Genomic DNA, 27,804 nt, shown 5'->3' on the forward strand with positions numbered 1-27,804 from the left:
GTTAACAATTCGACAGCATGGGTTCATCAGTGTAATAGCTTTAAATGTTTATAAGATTTATAGCATGAAATTCAGACAAAATGCAGCAAAATCCACCAAAATGCTTTAAAAATGATCCATAATGGAGATAGCACTAACTGCACTTTATGCATTTGTAATCATCTTTGTTTTAAACAAACATCCAGTTCTTTATCATTGTGCATTTATATGTGACTTTACTCCTGTACTTACCTGTTTTGTCCACTAAATTAAACATTATATATATATAGGCTATATATCTTGGGTGTTTCCTCCAAGGAGGCAAGGGAGGCAGTGCCTCCTCAAAAAAATAAGATAATAAGAAAATTAGATTTATAAAGACTACAAGTGTTTAAAAATTAAAATAGCGACGGCTCTTGTCTCTGTGAATACAGTAAGAAACAATGGTAACTTTAACCACATTTAACAGTACATTAGCAACATGCTAACGAAACATTTAGAAAGACAATTTACAAATATCACTAAAAATATCATGATATCATGGATCATGTCCGTTATTATTGCTCCATCTGCCATTTTTCGCTATTGTTCTTGCTTGCTTACCTAGTCTGTTGATTCGGCTGTGCACAGATCCAGACATTAATACTGGCTTGTCTAATGCCTTGAAGATGGGCTGGCATATGCAAATATTGGAGGCGTACATATTAATGATCCCGACTGTTACGTAACAGTCGGTGTTATGTTGAGATTCGCCTGTTCTTCGGAGGTCTTTTGCACAAATCAAATTTACATAAGAAGGAGGAAACAATGGAGTTTGAGACTCACTGTATGTCATTTCCATGTACAGAACTTTATTTAACTATGCCGAGGTAAATTCAATTTTCAATTCTAGGGCACCTTTAATGGATCTTGCATTGTGTCTTGCCTGTCAGGTCCATAACCAGTGTGTAACCATGACTATAATGTCACAGGTATCATGTGACAATGAGTGTTAATTAAATAATGTGCATTTTTTTACAAAAAAATAAAAAGATTAAAAGGCTTCAATCATTGGACAAAATGGCATCGCGCCTCAGACTGAAAGGCAGTGATGTGTCTGTCTGCTACTTCTCCATGTCTCCTCACACACTGAGCAGATCTCTTCAAGTCAAACTCCTCTCTGCCCAGGATGGTGTTTCCTGATGAACTCTTACCAGATCTTCTATACCCCATCAACACAATCCTCAGATCTGAGAGATGTTGAGCGTCACCTGAAACATAAAGAAAATATACACTAATGCAAAATTATATCGTACTGAGAATCTATAAATATCTACTCTATATAAGTCTCTATTCACAAGAAGTAATATAAGCTTCCCCAGAACATGTCTGTGAAGCTTCAGCTCAAAATCCCCCACAGATCATTTATTATAGCTTGTCAAATTTGCCCCTATTTGGGTGTGAGCAAAAATATGCTGTTTTTGTGTGTGTCCCTTTAAATGCAAATGAGCTGCTGCTCCCGCCCTCATTCCAGAAGAGGGCGGAGCTTTAACAGCTCTTACAAACCGGATTCGACACTGATGGAGAGACTCAGGAAGAAGTTACAACTTTTAGGACATTTCTGAACGGTTAGTGGATAAATTTATGTAGTTGCTGTGAAGTTGATTCAACTCATCGACTAGCATGTGCCGTCATGTTAATCATGGCATCTTCCAAGAATTTTTCTATTTAACACAAAATAAAAGGAGAAAATAATCAGGAGAAATTGTATTCTTATTCCTATTAAAAACAGACCTCTGTAATAATGTAATTTTGCTTTTATTCATGGAGTTAACCGGTTAACTAAAGTTCAGGAGCAAGCCCATGCCTCAACATCAGATCCTGACAACATAGCAGCGTTTGTCTCAGTTTCTCAACCCCACCTTCCCTCCTCTTCTACTCATATTAACCCACTATAACCCTGTCGTCGTCTGTTGTCCTGATGTTCAGAGCTCTTCTGAATGACTGAGATCCCGTCCATATCCAGATCCACTGAATGAACCAATGCCCTGTCAGAACAACAGCAGGACCAACACCATTCATCAAACACATTTTACTTTTAACATTTATGTTATTTTTGCATTTGAACTAGTGGTTAAATGAAGGCTTCTTTACATGCAGGCTGATATCTGACAGTGAACTGATTAATGCTGCTTTGTTTAAAATGTTGGAACAATTCTAGTCTATTTTTAGCTTCATTTGCCATGCTTCTTTCATTTGTCTGAAGTAGTGCAGTGGAGAAGATGTTGGTATGATTTGAGCTGCCTATCTAGACATCATTTAGACATCTTCACACTCCACAATATGGTTCATGTTCAGTCAGAAGCAAAATTATGCTGCCTCGAAAGATTTCTCATTTTAACCAAATTCTGAGGCAGTGAACATGTATCCTTCTCAAGTAATGTAATCCCAGAAAACATTATAATTCAGTATTGTTTTTAAATATAACTATGTCTGTCTGATCACAAATAAAAAACTATTTCACTCGATATTTGTGTTCAGTGTATTTTGTGCTTTATTGGAGGAAGTCAATAAATTCAGACTATTTTAAATTAATATAAGCATTAGTTGAGTCACGTATGCACTTATGATCTCTTGAGGAGGATTTTGATGTTTAGGACGCTGCATTAGAAGCTTCAAATCATAAACAATACATAAATATTAGCTAAAACACTTTAGCTTTCAAAAGAAGCGAGTTGCATTTGCCAACAGTAGACAGCAAAGCTTCTGTGTGTCTGTGTACATGTACATAAATCTGAGATTAATACAGAAATATACAGAAAGTTTAATTGACAAATCTATGACAAAATAATCAAAAAATGTCAATTACATATCAGTATATTTGTTACAGCTCTGCTAATGTGAATTACAATTAACTTCATCACTAAAACAACTGCATACCTTTTAGTTTTAGTAATATTTATCATTAAATATTGTCAAAATAAAATTATAAATGTCAACATTTAAAGACACAAATTCTCTTTTTATATTTTATAAAATTTCAAGTTTAATTTTATATAATTCAAGTTTTCTCAGTGTCTTCTTCATGTTTATCATCCTTCTTTACTCTTCTTGTGAAAAGTGTTGAGATCTTGGGTAAAGCACGTGTTCGTCTGGTTCCTGAATGTTCCTCAGACTCCGGGATGGACCGCAAAGACCCGAATCCTGAGCTGTAAAATGAGACTTTTGAGCGTGATGAACTAAAAACTGAACCGCTGTCTGCTGATGATTGTGATCTGAATGAACCGTAAGCAGAACTTCCCACAGACTGTGTGTCCGACCGCTCATCTCCACTCACTGTGGAAACACAATAAATCAGTAAACGACTTAATTCAGACATTTAACACTTATATGTAGCCTATAGGTAATCATTACCAGCAGCCCTTTAAAACAATATACAAATATGTTATTAATCAGGTGAGATTTTTTTATCCCTGTTTTATCAATGATATTTCTTTATTACAAGTCAAATAGCTATTTATTGCATGCATATAAAGTGGACCATAAAGATTTATAGGATCTGAAACTTGTCAAACTAATTATTATATGAGCTTTTTTATTTTATTTCACATCAGGTTTGCATTTATTGCCATGTATTCCCTAGTGAAAAAAAAGTATACTTTATTGTATTTTAAATATATTCCCTTTTTCTATAGTACACTGCAAATATACTAACAAAAAATGTACTATCATTAAATATATAAAAAGTATATTAGTATCATATTTTCACAATGCAACTTTTAACACACTTTAAAATAACTGTACTTTAGTATATTTTCAAAAAATATATTTTAGAAAAATATACATGAAGTGTAAGTTCAGTTTATTTTTTAAAAGTGTATTTATTTGCACTTTATAAAAATTTATTTGAGGTATATTTTAACAGTGTGCTGAAAATGATCATTGTAACAATGCACTGAAAGTATATTTAAAAAATACATTATTTAATATCCTGAAGTTGTAGTGTATCTAATGTTAAATTTGAGTATATTTTTTAAGTTTACTTCTTCATCCTTGGAATTCATTATATTAGCCTACATGTGCTATTTATTTCAGTATGAATGCATTACAAGCCCATTTAGTATATGCAGTGTAGCCTATACAATTTCCAAATATGTGTAAATGTTTATTAAGTTTACACTGGCAGAATCATTTTACAATCGTACACACAAATCTATATTAAACAACACACCAGCAGCACAAGTAATGCGAAAAAAATATGTCGAGTGGTTAAACTTATCGGAATTCAAATGTCTCTTCAACTTGGTCTGTGACCAATCAGATTTTGTTGCTCACTGCCTTCAGCCAATCAGAGCTGCTGACGTCACGGTCGTCGTCTGAATCCCCTCGCTCAGTCAGTCAGGTGAAGTATAATGTCGCAATGTGTAATTTATTTAATAAAACACTGAAAGCGCAATACATCGATCAATCTTGGGGATTCTGACCAGTTCAATCAAGTGACATCGCAGCCTGACCGTGATGGCGACGACAACCGGCTAATCTAATGGCCTACGCGATCCTGAAAGAACCGGAGAAAAGTGCTGCTATTGGGAGGTGAGTTGTAGTCTACCAGTTAACAAACTTTATTTTATTTTATTTTCGTTAACAAACGGAGAGCGATATTTCGGCTTGATATCTCCTTTTTGAGTTTTTGTGTGGTGGTTTATGGCGCATGTTTGTATGCAGCATCAAAACATTCATATGATTGGTCAAATCGGCCCGTATTCTGTACGATATTAATTCATAAAGTGTTTTATGCTTGACTATGTACCGAAAACAATATCGACATGCCATTCTGATACAGTTTCCTGCTGCTAATCCTCATTTACTGTTCAAAAATAGTATTGGTTCAATGTAGGATTTAGACAGACTATTGTAAACGTGAATAAAGAGTTGAACATGCTGTCTTATATCTTTGGTATATTCTGTCAACAGATGCTGTTCTTCACGAGTCTCTGCGGTCATCATTGTGCCATCAGACACAATGAGAAGCTCATCAGAAAATGGAATATAATGTGTAATTTGTATTTGTGTATAGAGGGTTAGGGTTCTTTAATGAAAAACATGGTAAGTTTTGCTGAATCTAAGTTTAAATAAAAACTATTGGATTTGTCAATGAAATATGTCTCTTCATTAGTGATGTTGTTACATTTTATTTGTTTTAATGGCCTTGAAAACAAATTCATTCAACTTTGGGAAAATGTGTTAAACTGTATTTAAATAGTAGCACAACTGTATTGTGTGAGATTATGTAATTCAAAGTACAGTAATCAACATTTGAAGTGGATCAAAAAAGTTAGTACAACTTTGATTAAAGGTTTTGATCCGCTTCAAATGTTGACTATATTATACAAAGTATAAGTAATAACAAAGTGTATTGTTATTGACTGCAAAGTGTGTAATGTTTAATATTTGGAATAAGCCAAAGGTACTGAGCATACAGTATATACTATTAGGCCTACCTGTAAAATATATTCAGTGTATGTTGCTTGTGTTTTCTGAAGACACTCGTAATTATTTTGTAATGTACTTAAATCACAAATAAAGTGTACTTATAACACAAAGTGTACTCATAACAGAAATAAAGTATACTTATAACACAAATAAAAGTATACTTATAACAGAAATAAAGTATACTTATAATACAACGTATATTATAACAAAAAATTATACTTTTAACACAAATAAAGTATACTTATAACACAAATTAAGTACACTTTAATATCACTAATCAAGCATGTAATTAGTCCCTACACAGACATATACTTAAAGTGTACTAAGTATACTTGAAGTTGTTCCAATTTAGTACACATAAGCATACTAAATATACTTAAAGTTGTATTTTAATACTACTTAATTTCAACTTAAATATACTTAGTACAAAATTAGTTGTTTCAAAATAGCACACTTTAAATGAACTAATCATTAACACACTTGAAATATACTAATAATTAGTCTTGCTGCAAGTATACTTAGTATACTTTTTTTTCACTAGGGCACGTATGCACTTATGATCTCTTGAGGAGGATTTTGATGTTTAGGACGCTGCATTAGAAGCTTCAAATCATAAACAATACAGAAATAGCAGCTAAAACACTTTAGCTTTCAAAAGAAGCGAGCTGCATTTGTCAACAGAGGACAGAAAAGCTTCTGTGTGTCTGTGTACATGAACATAAATCTGGGATTAATACAGAAGTATACAGAAAGTTTAATTGACAAATCTATGACAAAATAATCAACAAATGTTAATTACATAAGAGTATATTTGTTACAGCTCTGCTAATGTGAATTACAATTAACTTCATCACTCAAGGTAAAAACAACTGCATACCTTTTAGTTTTAGTAATATTTATCATTAAATATTGTCAAAATTATAAATGTCAACATTTAAAGACACAATTTCTCTTTCATTAATTTCATATAATTCAAGTTTTCTCAGCGTCTTCTTCATGTTTATCATCCTTCTTTACTCTTCTTGGGAAAAGTTTTGAGATCTTGGGCAGAGCAAACGTTCGTTTGGTTTCTGAATGTTCCACAGACTCCGGGATGGACTGTAAAGACCCGAATCCTGAGCTGTGAGATGAGACTTTTGAGCGTGATGAACTAAAAACTGAACCGCTGTCTGCAGATGATCGTGATCTGAATGAACCGTAAGCAGAACTTCCCACAGACCATGTGTCCGACCGCTCATCTCCACTCACTGGGGACACAAAATAAATCAGTAAACGACTTAATTCTGATATTTAACACTTATATGTTGCATATAGGTAATCATTACCAGCAGCCCTGTAAAACAATATACAAATATGTTATCAATCAGGTGAGATTTTATCCGTTTTATCTATGATATTTCTTTATTACAAGTCAAATCGCTATTTATTCCATGCATATAAAGTGGACCATAAAGATTTATAGGATCTGAAACTTGTCAAACTAAATATTATATGAGCTTTTTTATTTTATTTCACATCAGGTTTGCATTTATTACCGTGTATCATTTGCCATATGTGACCCTGGACCACAAAACCAGTCATAAGGGTCAGTTTTTTAAAACAGATTTATACGTCATCTGAAACTTGAATAAATAAGCTTTTGATGTTGGTTTATTTGAAAATCTGGAATCTGAAGGTGCTAAAAATTCAAATATTGAGAAAATAGCCTTTAAAGTTGTCAAAATGAAGTCCTTAGCAATGCATATCCACTCACAAAAATATTTTTTGATATATTTACGGTATGAAATTTACAAAATATATTTATGGAACATGATCTTTATTTAATATCCTAATGATTTTTGGCATAAAATAACAATCAATAATTTTGACCCATATAATGTATTGTTGATTATTGCTACAAATATACCTGTGTGACTTATGTCTGGTTTTGTGGTCCAGTGTCACATATGTCATGTGTGTAAAAATTTACAAAATGGCAGGAGATGTAGAAAGGGTCCAAATTTTGTGATGGGGAAAAACGTGGTAACAAATTTATGACAATCTACAGTAAAATATTACATTTTCACAACCAAACAGATGGTATTCATGGAAATCACAGGCTTTAATGCTTAAAAAATGTCACAGGGAGACCAAAGTTACTGAAAGTGTCAAATAAACCTGAACACACTCACTGTCTGGTGGAAATTCAATGCTGTTATATCGTTTTATGTTCCCTGATTCATAACTTGTGTGAGATGAATCTCTGGAACGTGATGAACTGAAAACTGTTTCTGCTCCTGATCGTGATCTGAATGAACCGTAAGCTGAACTTCCCAGAGACCATGAATCAGATCCATCATCTCCACTCACTATAATAATGAAAGCAGAGAGCAGATCAGAAGAACATTTACATGAATGTGTTTGACAGACACTTTTATCCAAAGAAACTGACATGACATTGAAGAAATATATCCATCAGTTCATGTGACTGTAAGCCATTCAGATGGTCAACCTTATGTCAACTCTAAATGAGTCAATGGAGGATTCACTTCACTGCAGCTCTTTGGTTCACACTGAAACAGAACATTAAATGATTACAATATTCAAGTTGTTTGATTTCTGCAGCTCTTTCCTGGTATCCTAATGAAGCTAAACAGGATTGAACCTGGTCAGTATCAGGATAGGAAACCATCTGAGAAAAATAAGACTGTAAGAGGTGTCAGTGAGTGTTAGATCTCAACATGTGGTCTATGTGATGGACAATTTTAAATTATTTATAACTACATCTGAAAAGCTCTAGAATAATGAGTAGGAAACATATCTGAGATTGTGTGTAGATAATATTCATACAACTTTATCATTTCACTCACTGGTCTGTGATCTGATGTCTTTTCTCCATTTGTCCAATCGCTCTTCTGCCTTCTTTCTACCATTCATCTCCTGTAAAATCTTTCTGTCCATTTCAAAATGGCGGCCATTGTTTTGTGCCACTGTCTCCTCAATCTTCTCCAGCAGCTCCTTGATCTGAGTGTCGTCACTCCTGTTGTGATTGTTGAGAACATGATACCTGTTCCCACATTTGTCCAGCAGCCGCTGGAGATCCTGTCCTTCACTCTCAATGTGCTGCTCTATAGATGTGTCTAACAGAGAGTCTCCATGAGTGAACAGAACTATAGTGTGACTCCAGACTCTCTTACTGAGAAGATCCAGATGATCCTGCACTGCTTTTCTCTCAGTCTTTTTAAATCCAGAGTCCACACGTATGATCAGTAGTACAGCGTGTGGTCCTGGAGGACACAGAAACACACTGAGCAAAATCTCCTGTTTCAGTATCTCAGGACTCTTCTCTACAGTGTGATTCTTCCACCATCCTGGAGCTTCAATGACAGTGATGTGTCTGTCTGCTACTTCTCCATGTCTCCTCACACACTGAGCAGATCTCTTCAAGTCAAACTCCTCTCTGCCCAGGATGGTGTTTCCTGATGAACTCTTACCAGCTCCTCTATACCCCATCAACACAATCCTCAGATCTGAGAGATTTTGAGCGTCACCTGAAACAAAAAGAATAAAACACACTGCAAAATGATATTGTACTGAGAACATGTATCTATATATGTCTCTGCTTTATATACATTTTATAAATAGTCCATCCATCTCAAGTGGTCCAAAAATTCTAAAGATAGATAGTTGCTCATCCATTTTCAATTTTCTTATACATATTGGTTATTGCAAAAACAGACAAAGTTTCATATTTTATTTGGTTTAGCCACAGTGGCTGTCTTTGTGTCATGGTCCATACAGCTCTAGTAAACTTCAATATCTCAGTCAGGAAGGTGTTGCTGCTTGGAACAAAAACTGATCTTTAAAACACATTACAAGGTTATAAACAAAACAAATACAGTCAATTCGCATATCCTTGTTCCTAAGACACCATGTAATGTTTGCCGCACTAGCAGTTATCAAACAAAAGTCTTCCAGAAGAACACTAAAGCCAGAGCTACTTCTCTCTGTCTATGACGAGTCACATGTACTGGACGACTCCGCAGCGCTTTGTCTAAAATAGTCTAAATATAAACACTTAAGGTGTACCATAGTGATTCAGGATAAGACAAAAACCTGGTTTGGATTCATGATGTATTTATTATACATTTTGTAAATTTTGACATTTAAAACAAATTTACATAGGAACATTTTAGGCAAATGTAATGAACAAGATCACTCAAAGTTCCATTCAGGGTCGATTTATAATGGGAAGGATTTGGATCTCTTTTTAGGGAGTACCAGGCAAAGAATATTGTACAAGCAAAATTTTTCAGTTTTGAGACTTAACAGACTTGAGACTTGTTGATTCTCCACAGAGCTGGGGGATGGTGTCTTGTAGTTGGTGATAACTTTCAGACCTTTCCACACTGAAGCTGTGTAATTAGAAGAGAACTGATTCCGAAGTTTATCAGAATAATTCCTCTTTGCCACTCTGATCTCCTTTTCCAGTGTGTATTTGGCCTGTTTGTACAAGACTCTGTCCACTTTTCTGTGAGCATCTTCTTTGGCCTGACGGAGCTGGCCGAGTTTTGCAGTGAACCAGGGTTTGTCATTGTTGTAAGTTAAATGAGTCTTTGTAGGAATGCACAAATCCTCACAGAAACTGATATATGAAGTTACAGTCTCTGTGAGCTCGTCCAGACTGTAGCATTAGGTTGGCTAGTTTTCAAAATATGCAGGCCGCTTTATGGCCGCTATTTTTGTAGCCTCCTATGTTAGAGTAGCTTCTCAGCTAATACTTTAGTTTGGTTTGAGTTGGCACTCGTCGCTTCAGTTATTTGTGTACAGGACGGCTTATCGGCCACCTGACACTGTTTGCTTGCAGTGCTTCTTTTCTCCTCGTATTTGAAGGTTTCAAATGAAGCCCAAGCTTTGCTTGACCCATGTCTTCGCATGAGCCCCTTGAATTATATTCAAGTTTGAGATTACGATGCTAAATATTCTAGCTTTCGTTCTCTGAGGGTTCATTACAGATCTCAGATCGTTTCTGTGAAACATTTATCCTGTTTGGATGGCATGTATTACAAAGCATTCACGTTTGCTTTGGGGTTCTAAGCTTTAGCCCTACATACATATGTGAGCTTAGTGCTGCCACAGGTTAACGCCTGTTTCTGTGATAGCAGGCTGTGATTAGCCTCTCTCTATGAACGTGGTGTTTTGTTGTACTCCCCGGTTAGGGTTTGTGTTTCACTGAGTGCATCACCTGTTGGATTGCACACTCAGGTTGAGTGTAGAGAGTTTTATTCTGGTTAGAATAATATGATCTCTGTGAGCTCCCAGTCGATCATGAACACAGCAGCTGTTTTGCATTTGCTGTTAGATTGTTGGGTCTTTATTGTAGCCTCTCTCTTAATACAGCTTGTTTTTTGGGCGCTGTTGGTTTACGATCATGAGTTTGCTCACGTATTTTAGCACTGCCTCAGGCTTATGCTCACATTGTTTGAGGTGGTAGGCCTTATAGGCCTTCCTTAGACCGTGATAGCATATTTATGTGTACTGGTACATTGCCTGTTGGAATGTGTAGGCTTAAGCTCAGGTTGTGTAGCTAGTTACCCACAGTTATTGTGTAGGGCCTAGAGATGGTCCCCTTTGAGCTTGGGCCCTGTTATGACCACGGGCTGGTGCCACATGGTGCTTAAAGTAGTAGGCCTTGCCAGGCCTCCTTTGTAGCCTCTGTGTTGGCCCTGCTGGGTTGGTTATATCTAGACTCGTTCCATTGTTGAGTCATGTCTTATGACTCATGCCGCCATCGGCCACACCCACTTCCATATGAATAGGCCCTAGGTCAGGCCTCTTGTTGAGTTCTGTGGCGTAGTGTGTACTACATAAGGGTTTCTTGAGTACTTGGCCTGTTGGCTGGCCTTAGTCATAAAGCTACCACTGGTTGTTGAGATGTGTTCATGGAGGTTGTAGGCTCCCATCAGGGCCTCCTTTCAGTCTGCATGTTGGCACAGCTTTGTGTGGGTTTCTGTATGACTCATCACCATGGGTGAGTCGTGACTGCCACTAGCTGATGCCGCGTGTTTTACGAGTCGTAGGCTTTCACAGGCCTCCTAGGTATCACGCTGGTGTTTGGCTTTGTACTCCTTTCGCTTAGAGAGTAAAAGGTGCTTTTACTGAGTACATTTCTGAGTGGCTTGCCTCTTGAGGTGAGCTCTTGTAGTAAAACCAACTGTTTGTCTGGTTTTATGCATTTGCTTCCTTGAGCTTGGTTTCCTTTAGCTCTAGTTGAGCTAAGTAGCTACCTTGTTTGCTTTGCGTGATGCATACGCTGTACTCCTCTTGCTTAAAGAGTAGAAAGGTTCTTTTATCGAGTACACTGCTCGTTGGATTGTGTTGGACGGGCTGTTTCGTGGGCACTCACAGCTACCTAATTATTTGGTTGGTCACGCACTCATGATGCTATGTTTTCAGTCGAATGGCCTTATGGGCCATCCTGAATACCACCATATGGATTGGGTTCTTGTTGTGATATTAGTTCATTTATAAGAACTTTAGTTATGTTGTAGGCCCCTTCTGGTCGGCCTCCATGGCTATGTGCCTACAGTATGGTCTGTCCGTTAGGTTGAGCTTCGTACTTCCCTTTGGGTTGACTGCGTAATTGTGCTTAGCTCCCTAAGCTGTAGACTTCTGTGAAGTCTCCTGTTCAGACTGGCCCCAGGCTGGTTTGTGCTCCCCTGTACAAGGGTTTTTCTAGCGCACAGCCGCCTCAGCACTTTTATCAGAAGCTGAGTAGATCCTTAGGTGGTTTTACTCCCCTCAATACAAGGGTTTATAGTGCTCAGCTGAGTTCCGTTCTCCGGGATGCCCATCTCTGCGTGTGGGTTTGAGTTGCTTACTGCCTTTTCGCAGTTGCTCTTTCCTGCTCTCCTCTTTTGGAGTATGCGCTTGGAGATTCTGTATATCAGACAAGGTTGGCCAGGCTATGTTTGGCTTTCGCTAGATTAGTAAGGCCTCCTTGGTGGCGTTGGGGGTGATATTGTCCCCCCTAGTGACTGGCCGGGATTCCTTCTGGACTCCTGGCCCCATTCCCTTTAAGGGACCACTTTCTATGGTTTGTTGGTCCCAGATGCTCGAGCAGCCTTGGCAGGCCTTTTACGGAAGGCCTCTTTTAGGCTCAGCTTGGGCTGTTGGCCGTAGGGAATGCTGTCACTGACAGCCTTGGAGAAGTTGCTCCTGGTTTTTCCCTGGAACTGCCGGACGTTTGTCCAGACATTTGGGCATGCATTCTCCTCTAGCATGGCGGCGTTGGTATATCGTTCCCCAAAGCGCAATCAGCGCAGAGTTGAAGTTCCCTTTCGAAAGGGAACGTCTCAGGTTACGCATTTAACCATGGTTCCCTGAGAACAGGGAACGAGACTCTGCGCATCCCTGCCATGCTTCGGGATGCCTGCTGAACAGTCCCTCAAAGACGAGAAGGTGTTGACTGCTTCCTCAGGCGCTCCCTTTATACGTCACGGTTCGCGCCGTTCAACGTCATATGCTGTTGCCGGCCAATAGGATTGGAGTGTTGTGATTCTTGGCATTTCGAACATCTGTCACGAGTGACAGTTCCCCAAAGTGCAATCAGCGTAGAGTCTCGTTCCCTGTTCTCAGTGCACGGGCGGACTGGCCATCTGGCATACCGGGCACTTTCCCGGTGGGCCGACGTGCTTTTTGGGGCTGACGGTCGCTGACCGCAAAAAAAAAAAATGAAAGTGAAAGTGGTAGGCCTAGATCGGCGGCCCAATACTTTTTCAATTGACACTGGGCTGCTGGCCCAAAACACTTTAGTCAAAAATATCACATAGGCTAGTTTTCTTTTTTCCTTCTGACAGACGCGGCTCATGAAACATGTAGCTCAGCGGCCCATTGGTTGTTTTCTTGATTGACACTGGACTGGCCCAATCATATCTTTGAACAGTACCATCTATAGGATTTCTGCCTGCATGCAGTTTGTGTGATGGTGATCATGGAGAAGAAACGCAAAGGAGGTGCAGAGAAGCTGCGTGAGAAAAAAAAACGCTGCCAAATGTGTCAAATTGACACAAATGTTTTTGGCAGTAGCAGCAGGTGCATAAATAGCGGGGGTGGGGGGTGGGGGGTCAGGACCCCCCCTATCTGAGTGCTGTCCCACCAAAAAAATATAATTAATAACCACGCTAAGTATTGTGCATAAATTATATAAACTTAAAATAATTATGTAAGTAGTAAAGCAATACAAACGCAAACGGGCGTTTTAAGTTTAGAAACATTTTGAGTCTCCCCTCCCTTGCCTCACAGTGGTTTGGTCCACCGCGCACGTCACACTCGCTTGTGTGTAGATTCTGTAGAAGTCCGGCGGCGCCGGCGGGAGAGAACAGTTCTACAGACAGATGAGTTCTAGTAAGTCGGCTGTCAAGGCTATTTTATACAAAAACATCGGATGAAGTGATTATTTTCTCTTTAGTCATAACAACAACAACAAAAAAAGATGATAACTGATGATTTTTTCCCGTGAGTCCGCTATTTTAGCGATTATAATGTTACCTAGCTTGTTTACCATAGCTTGTTGGATTTAAGTCACCCACACCAACAACAATTAACATTGTGATAAGAATATGTAAACTGTAATAAGGCTAATAGATTTACTGTTGTGTGTTGGGTTATGCTCAGTGTGTATTCATCGTATTTTGGTGACTTGGTTGTAAACAACTTAAAACAAAAATAAAATAAATTTTATATATATATATATATATATATATATATATATATAATGAAATTATATAATTAGTAATATATAACTATATGAAATCATGAAATTATATATATATATATATATATATATATAAAGCGGAAGGACGGGTGGTATTTGTGATCTTATGTGGTGGTGGGCCGGTCTGGGCCAAAATGCCAGGGCCGATTTTTGGTCCCAGTCCATCCCTGTCTCAGGGAACCATGGTTACATGCGTAACCTGAGACGTTCTCCAAGCTTTATAATTGTTGTGAATGGCTGCCAAAAAAAGACAAAAAAATGCATCCATCCATAAAAAAAGGCCTTTTGAAGTGAAGCGATGCCTTATTGTAAGAAAAATATCCATATTAATAACGATTAATTCAAATAACTAGCTTTTGGCGGACGACGGTAGGCATACTGAGCACATTGATTTGGGCGGAAGAGCAACCTTTGACCTGACATGATGACACATTGATGAACGCAGAGGCGCAGAGGAGAGAGCAAAACAAAACACAGGTCAGGCAAAAGAATGGCAAAAGATGACGCACAAGACATCATGTCATTGTGGCATATGTTTGTGTGGAGAGTTGGAATCTGTGAAGCATGTAGTAATGGAGTGTGTAATTCATTGTGATGCAAGAATCCGATCGAATTTTCTGATCTGTCCGGAGTCTCATCTATATCTTTGTAATCAATTCTTGAAAATAAGGATTATGAAACAACAAAGATTGTTATAAACTTTTAACTCCACACTGGGCTTTATTTGAGGATTTAATATATAAAATGGAGTTCTTCAGATGATCTGAGGAGGGCCGCAAATTACACAAGAAGGAGAAGAAGAAGAAGAAGTCATGGCATTGGGTGCTTCTCAATATCCCTCCTCATTTCCTCGCTCCTCCGTCCTCCATCCCATGACCCGGAAAAAGATTGATACACAGGTGTATCCTTTGCGGAAGTCTTTCTCCTCGAGAAACCTGACTCACGTATACATTCTCCTACCCCTTCATATCTGGCACAATAATTTAAATGTATGCTTTACTTTTACAGTTTAAATAAACTTTATATCTCACATATTTCAATGGGGCATCTTGCTTTATTAATATTTATTATAATTTTTTTAAATAACCAAACTTTAACAACATGTGGGTAGATCCCTTGAGTGCAGCTGATGACGCTTTGAAGTGACCCTAAAGGGAGCGAGAATATATAATTTCACTTGATTCTATTCCTCCGTCCTCGCATCTTTTCCTTGCGTCCTTCCCTCGCATCCTGAAGGGGTGGAGCTAAGATGCAACGAAAGGAAGCGAGGAAAGGAAACGAGGATGCCCAAATAAGAATTGAGAAGCACCCATTGTGTAGCTACTATGTCGTGAAAGTTAACGCTTTTTGGACGTGAATGCATACGGCTTGTCACGCCAGAAGCTTGCTATTTTACTTTATAAAGTTTTAAATAAGGATAGTTGTCTTACACATATGCATCGATTCACTTCAGAAAGACTTTATTAACCCTCTGGAGTTTTTTATGGATGGATGCATTTTTTGGCTTCAAAATTTGGGCAGCCAGGATATTTTTTAAAATATATTTCTAATTGTGTTTGTCTGAAAGAAGGCTTGAGGGTGAGTAAATCATGGGATACTTTTCATTTTTGGGTGAACTATCCCTCTAAACAGATTTAAGATCTAATTTTTATGGGGCTGAGAAAGTGCAATTTTTTAAAATACCCCTCACTTTCGGATTGATTTTCTCTGGTGGGGAGCAGATAGGAAGCTGAAATCATCACAGATATGAGTCCTGTATGGCAGCATTCTGCTATAAAAATGATGAGATTGAGATTCTGCTGATTAAAGAGCAAGAAGAAATCTGGAAAAAGTCTACTTTGTGTGTTTTGGGAAATAAACAGATGAAATATAACCATAGCAAATAATACAAATTAACAACATTTTACAGCAATTATGTTTATAATTGACATAAAATTGTTCATGCATGTCAATGTTTCCATCCAAAGTTGCAAATTTAAGTAATGTTCAAAATGGGAATATTGCAACATTTGTGAATAAAGCAGCATTTCCATCCAGTGAGGCGAAGAGAAAAAAACTTCATGATTTTCAAACTACATGACTTTAGCCCCGCTTTTCAATTTTTTCATTATCAAAGACGCCATCTGAGAGAATCGACGATGCGTCACCGACACTCATTAAATTTTTGGTATGCTAAATATCTTTACCTATCTGTGATTCAAAATCCTGCAGTGTGAAATGTGTTCTGACTGAATATTGCATCGGTGATGACCTACAGCCAATGAGAGAGCAAGTTTTAGGGCAGCTATAGTTATAGACCTGCGTCTCCCCAACCATTTCCTCCTCCAGTCGTGCAGTGTGAAAAGCACAGATAAAATGCAAAAAATTATGTTTTATTAACAAAGTTTGGGAGGAACACATTCAAATGATATAATCATCACATCACTCCAACCAGCAGTCAGCAATCAACATATCTACCCAATCAGCATGAGTGGAGACCTATAGATCTATTTTGTAATTTTACATTAACAGTGTATAATGTTCTATTTATCAAAACCAAGTCAATCTCATCAAGTTCGTGTTTTAAGCATTTCTACATTCATTCCAAAATAATAACTAAAAGGCTGTAACAATTTAAACAATATATTTTATTTGTGTATTGATGTTTTTCTTTTTAATTGTCAACCTAGGATATTTTGGATCATCAGTCATGCTCCGTAAACACTGTCTGTCACAGACACAAAGATGTATTTTTAATTTCACCAAGCTGATTGCACTAAAAACCCCGCAGTCATCATGCTTTCAGTCCATTTCAAGTTTGATTTTGACGTGACATAAAGCGGTGATATGTAACTGTGATCTGTTTACTTACTTTTCAATTAGTCTTCCCATTGACGCCATCATTTGTTCAGTCAAACTGACGCGCAGAATGCGCACATCAGCAAGAGGCGGCACAAACCAATCATATCCAATCATAACCAATTACATCCAATCATAGCGTGATGGAGACATTGCCTCCTCTCACGTGACTTTCCTCCATTCATTCTCAATTACCCCCCACAAAACCCACCGCACGCTTTAGGGGTCTGATGGTTTTCTATGAGAGCAAAGGGAGGCATGACTCCTACTGTAACTTCACCTGTGGGTGTCGCTGTTGGGCAGTGTTCCTTTAGAAATATGCGTGACTTGCGCTCTTTTTAATATCATAATTTGTAATATTTGTGTTGTTTTATATGTAACATGAATTAATTTCTCATCCTATTTTTTTTTTTTTTATTGAGGAGGCACTGCCTCCCTTGCCTCCTCGGAGGAAACACCCCTGATATATATATATATATATATATATATATATATATATATACACTGTCGACTCACATATATTTCTCAACAGTTTCAAAATCCCTCCACCACCCCGTCTCCTCACACTCATCTGGTTACTTATAACCAGAAATACAGGGAGTACTCTGGGTTCGGCCCAAATACCAGCTCGGAGCAGCACGCCAAATACGCTGTTTACTCCATCTGATTATTTGTAAGTGTGAACTTATGAAATGCATTTCAGAGGAAGAGGACTGCTGTTTGGGAATACAGTTGTGTAAGACAGCTCTGGAAGGTAATTATATTAATCATACGGAACCACTTTGACCACAGACTTTGCTCAGGCATTTCAACCAAAACAGCATTTCAGATGCTGTGGAAAAAGATCGGTTCGCTGGCTGCTCCAGTTAAGCCATCCCATTGCGACAAGTTATAATATTTTTGATGCCCATAAAGGAATTTATTCTGTAAATGTGTTTCTATCCTAGTTTATGCACATGTCATGCACAAAAAAAAAAAAATCTGACTCAAACAAGCACTTAAGTTTTTTAGGTGCATGTTTACAATTTATGCACATCTTGGTGTTTCCATCCAGAATTTTTTTTTTTGCGAGAAATATGTTGATGGAAACAGAGCTTATAAAACTGCTTTTCATCCAGGGGACAGGTGTCCACTATAGGGGTCCTCAGCAAATGAGAGGACCTAATAACTAAAACTTGTTGTGGTTCATGACACAAATAATGTTGCTGTGGTTAAACCAAGTAAATACAAATAAAAACTGGTTCCGCAATACCAACTGTTGTATTATATCAAGGAAATGCAATTACCCTGCCTCCTTGTTTAGATGTTAGATGCCTGTTGCTACATATTTGGCCAATGTATTAAACATTAGGCATTGCTTACAATATTGTTGTTATTTATTGTTATTTGTTTCTAAGAAATGCCTTATACTATATGAGTAGAGATGTACAGTTATTGTTAGTTATGTGTGTGTGCCTGTCCATGAGAAGGAGCAGAACTGGACTGCGGTTCTGTGTGTGTGTGTGTGTGTGTGTGTGTGTGTGTGTGTGTGTGTGTGTGTGTGTGTGCGTGTGTGAGTGTGTGTGTGCTCAAGGACAAAGAGAACTGTGGCTCTACTCATAGAAACTTATAAGGACATCAGCCATCTTGGTTGAGTTTACTGGAGTTCAAGCACATGAAAAGGCAGACAACTGCAAGGCCTTGAAAAGGATCTGGAAACTTTGGGAAAGTTACACCTTACATCAATCAAGAAAATAACCTAAGGTCTATGATAAACAGCAGGATACTGATTTGGATACTGATACGTCAGTAATACGCCTAGAAGCCCAGAGATGAGGACAAGAAGCCCCAATCTGAAGATGGGAAGTCCAGAGCTGACTACACCTTTGACTCAAAGAGTGATTATTGTGTTTTATACTTTAATGATGAAGTTTTATTTGCCTTTACATTTTTTTTTCATTATAAAAAGAAAAGTAACCAATTAAAAGAAATTGATTACAAAAGCTGTCTACCGTGGCTTGATTTATAGTGTTTTAAGACTTTTAACAAGAACGTACCACAGAGGAGTCTTCTGACCAAATTTTAAGTAATTTAAAATGCTATTGATTTAGGCCAGATTAAACTTACTTTACCTGAGAATAATAAATAAGGTTAAAGGTGTTACGATCAAAATACACACAGCAAAACAACAGATAGATCTAAGCACTCAAAAAAAAAAAGGAAAATTCAAAATGGTCAAGCAGCCGCCATTAGACCACTTGAGGTGGACCGACTCACATAATAAAACAAGTCAGGGATGGGGAGGTCACGTGACCCATACACGCGATGGTCGAAGGACTTTGATGCTCCATCTAAACCCTCTTTATTTAGTAATATAACAAACTTATAGTACTGACAGCCTTTATTTTCCTACTTGATATATTGCCAGCATTATGTATGGAAACAGAAAACAGGACTCTTCTCCGTCCACAACCCCCTCCGGGAAGAAAAAGATGAAGCTAGCGACTGAGGCTAATCTGACTGACGGCATTGTGGATGCACTTTCAAAACAACAAATTTCGCTTGAAACTACGGTTCAGAATGCAATACGGATGGCTATGGAGGATGTTAAAACCTCTCTGATCGAGCTCCGCCAAGAAGTGCAATCTCAAACGAATACAGTACGAGACTTGGTATCAAAAGTAGATAAGATTCAGGGTGAGACGCGACAGATGAAGAAAGATCTGAATATGTGCACAACAGAGCAGCAAAACCTCACCTTGAAAATCGCGGAGTTAGAGGACAGGTCTCGCCGTAATAATGTGCGTTTGGTAGGACTGCCGCAGGGCCGAGAAGGGGATGACCCAGTAGGCTTTCTTCAAAAGATGCTCCCCGTCTGGATACCCGCGCTGAAGAATAAGGGGCTGATCGAGATTGACCGAGCGCACAGAATTTACGGCTCCGGTAAATCCCGCACGTTGATCTTTCAGGTGCTACGTTACCAAGATCGGCAGGCGATTCTTCAGGGAGCCAGGGAAGTGAAGAAAACTGAACCGATTTGTGACCAAGAGCACCTATTGCGCTGTTTCGCTGACTACAGCGGGTTCACCTTTTTTTTTTTTTTTTTTTTTTTTTTTATATATCTGGTTAAATAGGCCAAATATGTATACTTTTTTTTTTTTTCACAGTGGCGTTTTAACATCTCTCTTTTACAGAATAACCAGTTCAATGAAGATTTCAAAGCCGGCCTGTCTGAATTCCTCTCATTTAATATTGGTTCGGTTGAAGACCCTAGATTTGTCTGGGAAGCTACGAAAGGCTTTATCAAAGATTTCTCCATAGCTTTTGCCACTGTAAAAAAGATGCAGAATCAGAGAATTGACCACTTAGAAAAAGAATGTCAATCAACTGAAATGTTGCTTAAATCTTCTTATTCTCACTCGCTATTTAAGACGCTTCAGACCCTTAAGACAGAACTGAATGACCTTCTGAGAAGGAAAGCTGAATTTGTGATTCACAGAACCAGGCAGACCTATTACTTCAGTGGTGCTAGACCTAGCAAACTTTTAGCCCTAAGACTGAAGCAAAGTCAAGCGAAAGCCTACATTGACATAATTAAGCACCCATCTAAAGGACTGGTAAGGAACAGCAAAGAGATTAACTCTGCATTTTCCGACTTCTTTTCTAAACTCTATACTTCCGAACTCGATCCCACAAGTCCAAGCTGCACTACTTTTTTGCAATCTCTTATTTTACCTCGCCTTAGTCATGAAGAAGCTGAGCTTTTAGGACGACCAGTTACCTTGGAGGAACTAAAAAGGGCATTACAAGGTGCTAAGAAAGGCAAAGCGCCAGGATTAGACGGGATCCCGGCAGAGTTATTTCTTAAATACTTCGATTTACTCGGTCCTGTCTTCCTGACAGCCATTCACGCGGCAGTAGAGGTGGGCGCCTTTCACCCACAGATGAATACAGCACTTATATCGTTGATACCAAAAAAAGGGAAAGATCATTCAGACTGTGCAAATTACAGACCCATTAGTTTGTTGAACACAGATATTAAAATGTATGCCAGAATTATGGCCTTACGATTGCAGCGGTATATTAATAAATTAGTGCACCCGGTCCAGACAGGGTTCATGTCAGGTCGGTTAGCGGCTGATAATATTCGGAGACTACTGCATGTCATACATGAATCCCGGGCTTGTTCCACTCCAGCTGCAGTTCTTTCTTTGGATGCGGAGAAGGCGTTTGATAGGCTGGAGTGGGACTACCTCTGGTCTGTTTTGGATGTGTATGGCTTTGGCAAAGGCTTTGTGAATATGATAAAGGTTTTATATAAAAACCCCACTGCTTCTGTTATAACTAATGGAGTGCACTCTCTGCCTTTTAACTTACAAAGAGGTACAAGACAGGGGTGTCCTTTATCCCAATGCTGTTTGCGCTGTCACTCGAGCCCCTAGCCCAACTGATAAGACAGGAAAATGTCTGTTCAATTTCAGTTAACTCTTACAAACAACATATATCGCTTTATGCGGATGATATTTTACTGTTTATTTCAGATCTTCAAGTCTCATTCCCCAGATACTGAAGGTATTTGGAAAGTTCAGTACGTTCTCCGGGTACAAAATCAATTGGGGTAAATCCTCTTTGCTTCCACTTAATAGTATGGCTAAGAAAGTTAAACTGCCATGTAATATTCCTGTACAAACTTCAATCAGTTACTTAGGCATTGTTGTTCATTCATCCCTCCATGGTATACCGGATGCCAACTATCTACAAATTCAAGCCAGGGTCGAACAATATCTCAGAAAATGGACCTCGATGCCACTATCTTTACATGCTAGAATAGCGTGTGTTAAAATGAATGTGTTGCCGCGAATCAATTTTCTTAGCTCCATGATTCTGCTGCCTGCTCCTAAAATTTTTTGGCACAAATTCAATTCTACAATTCGAAAATTTATTTGGAACGGTAAACAACCCAGATTAAAATTTGAAACACTGCAGCGTGAGGTGGATTGGTATGTTTTCATACTTTTGTCTGTTGTAAAAAATGGAAAATAAATAAATAAATAAATAAATAAATAAATTCTAAAAAAACAAACAAAAAAAAAAACACCAGAAACACCAGCAACATTTGATGCTGATGATGTTGGGAAACATAACTGTCATTGTCACACTGATCCAACAAGACCCAAGAGCCCCCTGGAAGCTGATCTTCTACATGAAAACACAAAACTGACACTGAAACACAGAATAGCAAAACACAGCCCTGTCTGTATGTGGACTCACTCATCTGTGATCTGATGTTTTGATCTGAGGTAAAGCAATTTCAAAAGCACACCCTATGAAGAACTGGATTGTTTAAGAAATTAAAGTGTTTATTTCCTTCAGTAACAGCTTTTAGGAGTGTCACTGTGAGCTGCTATTGGGAATGAATCTACAAATAACGGTTAATGATGAGAAGTTTCTTGATATTATTGCTGTGACTGTTACATTTTCATGATTTACTTCATATACTCATATACATATATGTGAATATCTGCTCTATAAAGTATGTGGACTCACTCATCTGTGATCTGATGTCGTCTCTCTGTTTCTTCATCCTCTTCATTCGTTCTTCTGCTCTCTCTTCCTCTGCTCTTCTTCTCTCTTTCATCTTCTGTAAAATCTTTCTGTCTATTTCAAAATGGCAGCCGTTGTTTTGTGCCACTGTCTCCTCAATCTTCTCCAGCAGCTCCTTGATCTGAGTGTCGTCACTCCTGTTGAGATTGTTGAGAACATGATACCTGTTCCCACATTTGTCCAGCAGCTGCTGGAGATCCTGTCCTTCACTCTCAATGTGCTGCTCTATAGATGTGTCTAACAGAGAGTCTCCACGAGTGAACAGAACTATAGTGTGACTCCAGACTCTCTCAATGAGAAGATCCAGATGATCCTGCACTGCTTTTCTCTCAGTCTCTTTAAATCTAGAGTCCACATCTATGATCAGTAGTACAGCGTGTGGTCCTGGAGGACACAGAGATACACTGAGCAAAATCTCCTGTTTCAGTATCTCAGGACTCTTCTCTACAGTGTGATTCCTCCACCATCCTGGAGCTTCAATGACAGTGATGTGTCTGTCTGCTACTTCTCCATGTCTCCTCACACACTGAGCAGATGTCTTCAAGTCAAACTCCTCTCTGCCCAGGATGGTGTTTCCTGATGAACTCTTACCAGCTCCTCTATACCCCATCAACACAATCCTCAGATTTGAGAGATGTTGAGCTTCACCTGAAACAGAGAACAAAACACACTTCTTAATGTGGGTGAGATCTTAAATCTTCTTTAAGGTTTAGAAAATGATAAAATGATTTTGGTAGCTGCTGGAGAGTTACTGAAATAAAGTTTAACATCTGTATGAGTGTCAAACTACACATTATTGATAAAAAATACAAATAGGTGTATCTCACATTAAATCAACTCTCAAATCAGAGTTGAGCAAAAGTTATCAATAGAAAATTATTATGAATTATGGAGAAAAGAAAATTGCTTAATTTCAATGATCTGCACACAAAACATAACAGATCACAGAAAACACAGATTAAACAAAACTAAATTACAAATAGCGTCAGAATAATGTTTTTAGGAAGTATATGGGTCAAAGACGATTAAGGGTTTCCAAGCGTCAAAACGGTAAGTGTAATACATCTTTGAATTGTTGTTGTTTTTCATTACATCAGAATTGGTCCTGTTTAATTTGTTTTTTTCTGAGCAAAAATCAAATATGCATTTTTACCATGATTTACAGAAGACACCCACTAAAATGTCATTCAGTGTAACAATCTTGTCAGACATATTTCCAACAAAAATCATATTTATGCCATATTAAAGATGAATTACTTTTACCTCAAATGCTAATTACTTGTAATTTTACATTTTTAAACTTTGCCAGAATTTTTTACTCATTTAAAATGTAATAAACTTTAGTATGCTCACTTATTCTTTAATATATTTTAATAAGTACAGGTCAGAATAAGTATGTTGTTTAAATTTGTACATAAATTTAATTGTTACACTGAATGACAATGGAACATTATTTCACCCACATTTTATTCTCCCAAAACTTATTTGAAACCTTAAAAAGAGACATTTTACTTACTTCTCTGTATATAAAATCACTTGTAAATTTCTATTGATGTGGACATCTAAATGTCTTTGACCCATATTCATTAAAAATAATCAAATTGGTGCTCTAAACCAGTGAATGAATCTCTCTTGTGTGTGTTCACACCTGGGAAAGTGTTATCAATGCACTGGTGTCTATTAGCTCCAGCAAACACGTGACTGTATTACATTTAAATTCATTTACTGGAAAGAAAGCCAAAAAAAAATTGAAAAGTTTGTGACTGCTTATATTTAGTGACCAATATGAAAGCAGTAAAAGTGTCTCACAAAAACTGTAAACATTGACATTCTTTCTTTCATAAAAATAGCTACTATCACGAGTTCAGATCTTACCAATGTTTATTTTACATTACATATTTTTGCCTTATTTGAAGCTCCAAGTGAAATATCGATCCTCCAGCAGTCTAGTAGATTTTACTTGTAATGTTCTTTCAAAGTGTGTTTGACGAGACTCACTTCCTGCTGCTTCAGAACAGACAAACATGAGCGTGTCTATAGATGTAAAGATGATGTTTAAATTACAGTGCTCGGCGTAAATGAGTACACCCCCTTTGAAAAGTAACATTTTAAACAATATCTCAATGAACACAAAAACATTTTCCAAAATGCTGACAAGACTAAGTTTTATATAACATCTCTTTAACTTATAACATGAAAGTAAGGTTAATAATGTAACTTAGAGAACAAAATTTTCAGTTTTACTCAAATTAGGGTGACGCAAAAATGAGTATACCCACTGAAAGTCTCTGGAGCAAAGCTAAGTTTTAGACTACAAATGTCTAATTTAACAAGAATTCAACCACAGGTGAGTCTAATTATTCATTACACAGGTGTCCAGCAGACAGTTGACTATGAAAGGGTGTTAAAACCCCTTGCCATTTCATGCTGTCAGCAATGGCACCACATGGAAGAGAAATGTCAAAATAATTTCTTTACACCAGAAAGGTAAAGGTAGGGATGTGCCGGGCGAAGCTTTTGAAGCAGAGAGGCTTTTACAACAAACTGCATCGGTGCTTCAAAGCTTTTGAAACAGTGCTCTACTTCGCCATCTGGTGTTCAATAAAAATTCCTACACTACCTGTGTTATTCAGTTTTGTTCATTGGGATTTCATTGTAAGGTTTATTTGTATATTTATTAACCATATATGCCATTAGAAAGATGGTGGTGCGTCTGTGTGCAGTGAAATATCATTGCATTTTGCACAATACAATGACAATAAAGGCTTTCTGTTCTTTCTGTTCTTTTTACTCGCATCAAACTTTTATCTGTTCACATTCTAAATACAGGTGCTGGTCATATAATTAGAATATCATCAAAAAGTTGATTTATTTCACTAATTCCATTCAAAAAGTGAAACTTGTATATTATATTCATTCATTACACACAGACTGATATATTTCAAATGTTTATTTCTTTTAATTTTGATGATTATAACTGACAACTAAGGAAAATCCCAAATTCAGTATCTAGAAAATTAGAATATTGTGAAAAGGTTCAGTATTGAAGACACCTGGTGCCACACTCTAATCAGCTAATTAACTCAAAAACACCTGCAAAGGCCTTTAAATGGTCTCTCAGTCTAGTTCTGTAGGCTACACAATCATGGGGAAGACTGCTGACTTGACAGTTGTCCAAAAGACGACCATTGACACCTTGCACAAGGAGGGCAAGACACAAAAGGTCATTGCAAAAGAGGCTGGCTGTTCACAGAGCTCTGTGTCCAAGCACATTAATAGAGAGGCGAAGGGAAGGAAAAGATGTGGTAGAAAAAANATATACAGGTGCTGGTCATATAATTAGAATATCATCAAAAAGTTGATTTATTTCACTAATTCCATTCAAAAAGTGAAACTTGTATATTATATTCATTCATTACACACAGACTGATATATTTCAAATGTTTATTTCTTTTAATTTTGATGATTATAACTGACAACTAAGGAAAATCCCAAATTCAGTATCTCAGAAAATTAGAATATTACTTAAGACCAATACAAAGAAAGGATTTTTAGAAATCTTGGCCAACTGAAAAGTATGAACATGAAAAGTATGAGCATGTACAGCACTCAATACTTAGTTGGGGCTCCTTTTGCCTGAATTACTGCAGCAATGCGGCGTGGCATGGAGTCGATCAGTCTGTGGCACTGCTCAGGTGTTATGAGAGCCCAGGTTGCTCTGATAGTGGCCTTCAGCTCTTCTGCATTGTTGGGTCTGGCATATCACATCTTCCTCTTCACAATACCCCATAGATTTTCTATGGGGTTAAGGTCAGGCGAGTTTGCTGGCCAATTAAGAACAGGGATACCATGGTCCTTAAACCAGGTACTGGTAGCTTTGGCACTGTGTGCAGGTGCCAAGTCCTGTTGGAAAATTAAATCTGCATCTCCATAAAGTTGGTCAGCAGCAGGAAGCATGAAGTGCTCTAAAACTTCCTGGTATATGGCTGCGTTGACCTTGGACCTCAGAAAACACAGTGGACCAACACCAGCCAATGACATGGCACCCCAAACCATCACTGACTGTGGAAACTTTACACTGGACCTCAGACTCTGGGACCCTGATTCCCAAAGGAAATGCAAAATTTACTTTCATCAGAGAACATGACTTTGGACCACTCGGCAGCAGTCCAGTCCTTTTTGTCTTTAGCCCAGGCGAGACGCTTCTGACGCTGTCTGTTGTTCAAGAGTGGCTTGACAGGAATGCGACAGCTGAAACCCATGTCTTGCATACGTCTGTGCGTAGTGGTTCTTGAAGCACTGACTCCAGCTGCAGTCCACTCTTTGTGAATCTCCCCCACATTTTTGAATGGGTTTTGTTTCACAATCCTCTCCAGGTTGAGGTTATCCCTATTGCTTGTACACTTTTTTTTCTACCACATCTTTTCCTTCCCTTCACCTCTCTATTAATGTGCTTGGACACAGAGCTCTGTGAACAGCCAGCCTCTTTTGCAATGACCTTTTGTGTCTTGCCCTCCTTATGCAAGGTGTCAATGGTCGTCTTTTGGACAACTGTCAAGTCAGCAGTCTTCCCCATGATTGTGTAGCCTACAGAACTAGACCATTTAAAGGCCTTTGCGGCTGTTTTGAGTTAATTAGCTGATTAGAGTGTGGCACCAGGTGTCTTTAACACTAGAACCGCCACGGGGTAAATTTTACCCGTGGCTGTTCTTTAAATGTACGTAATAGGTTTTCAATAAAACATTCAAGTCTCCCAGTCATTGACTTTTACTAAATTTTTGTCATTTACAATCCCTTGATGTTAAAAATTGTTTAGAAAAAACCAGATCAAAAAACGGGTCAATTATACCTATAAGCGCCGCACGAATCAAATATACCCGCTATATAATGCCTGTATTTTCGCGCTGTCATTTTCGCGCCCCATGTGTTTAAATATTGTACATTGCTAGGCAACGCCTTTCACTCAATGAATTAGTGGTTAACGGTTAAAAAAAATGAAGTCACAATGAGTAAAAGGAGGCGATTTATGGTTCCCGAAGAGGTATTAGAAGCCCTAAATGCCATGAGTGATGGAGAGTCTGATGGTGGTGAGATCAGTGATGCGTCCTGGGTCGGCTCAGCATCTGACAGCTCATCTGACAGCGATCCAGAGCCTCCGAGAAAAATCAGACCGACTG

At 38.0% G+C, this 27,804-nt stretch overlaps 1 protein-coding gene across 1 annotated transcript; it reads right to left on the reverse strand.

The window, feature by feature from the left end:
• Nucleotides 1-5,998: 5,998 nt before the first annotated feature.
• On the reverse strand, nucleotides 5,999-27,538 carry LOC125261595 (GTPase IMAP family member 8-like). The gene is made up of 5 exons (XM_048180149.1): nucleotides 27,505-27,538; nucleotides 22,571-23,317; nucleotides 8,301-8,981; nucleotides 7,623-7,799; nucleotides 5,999-6,698 (listed from the first exon to the last, which is right to left on the reverse strand). The coding sequence occupies exons 1-5, from the start codon at nucleotides 27,536-27,538 to the stop codon at nucleotides 6,424-6,426; spliced, it is 1,914 nt and encodes a 637-aa protein (XP_048036106.1). The 3' UTR covers nucleotides 5,999-6,423.
• Between the last annotated feature and the right edge of the window lie 266 nt (nucleotides 27,539-27,804).

Source organism: Megalobrama amblycephala, unplaced genomic scaffold (assembly GCF_018812025.1).
Source record: "Megalobrama amblycephala isolate DHTTF-2021 unplaced genomic scaffold, ASM1881202v1 scaffold437, whole genome shotgun sequence".
NCBI lineage: Eukaryota > Metazoa > Chordata > Actinopteri > Cypriniformes > Xenocyprididae > Megalobrama > Megalobrama amblycephala.

Bases quoted from the DNA above. Each gene is read 5' to 3' on its own strand.
- LOC125261595 (XM_048180149.1), bottom strand. From the start codon at position 27,538: ATGACAGCGCGAAAATACAGGCATTATATAGCGG. The intron at 7,800-8,300 runs GTGAGTGAAATG...TCATTATTATAG, and splicing joins AGACATCAGATCACAGACCA to TGAGTGGAGATGATGGATCT. The intron at 6,699-7,622 runs GTGAGTGTGTTC...TTGTGTCCCCAG, and splicing joins CATTGAATTTCCACCAGACA to TGAGTGGAGATGAGCGGTCG.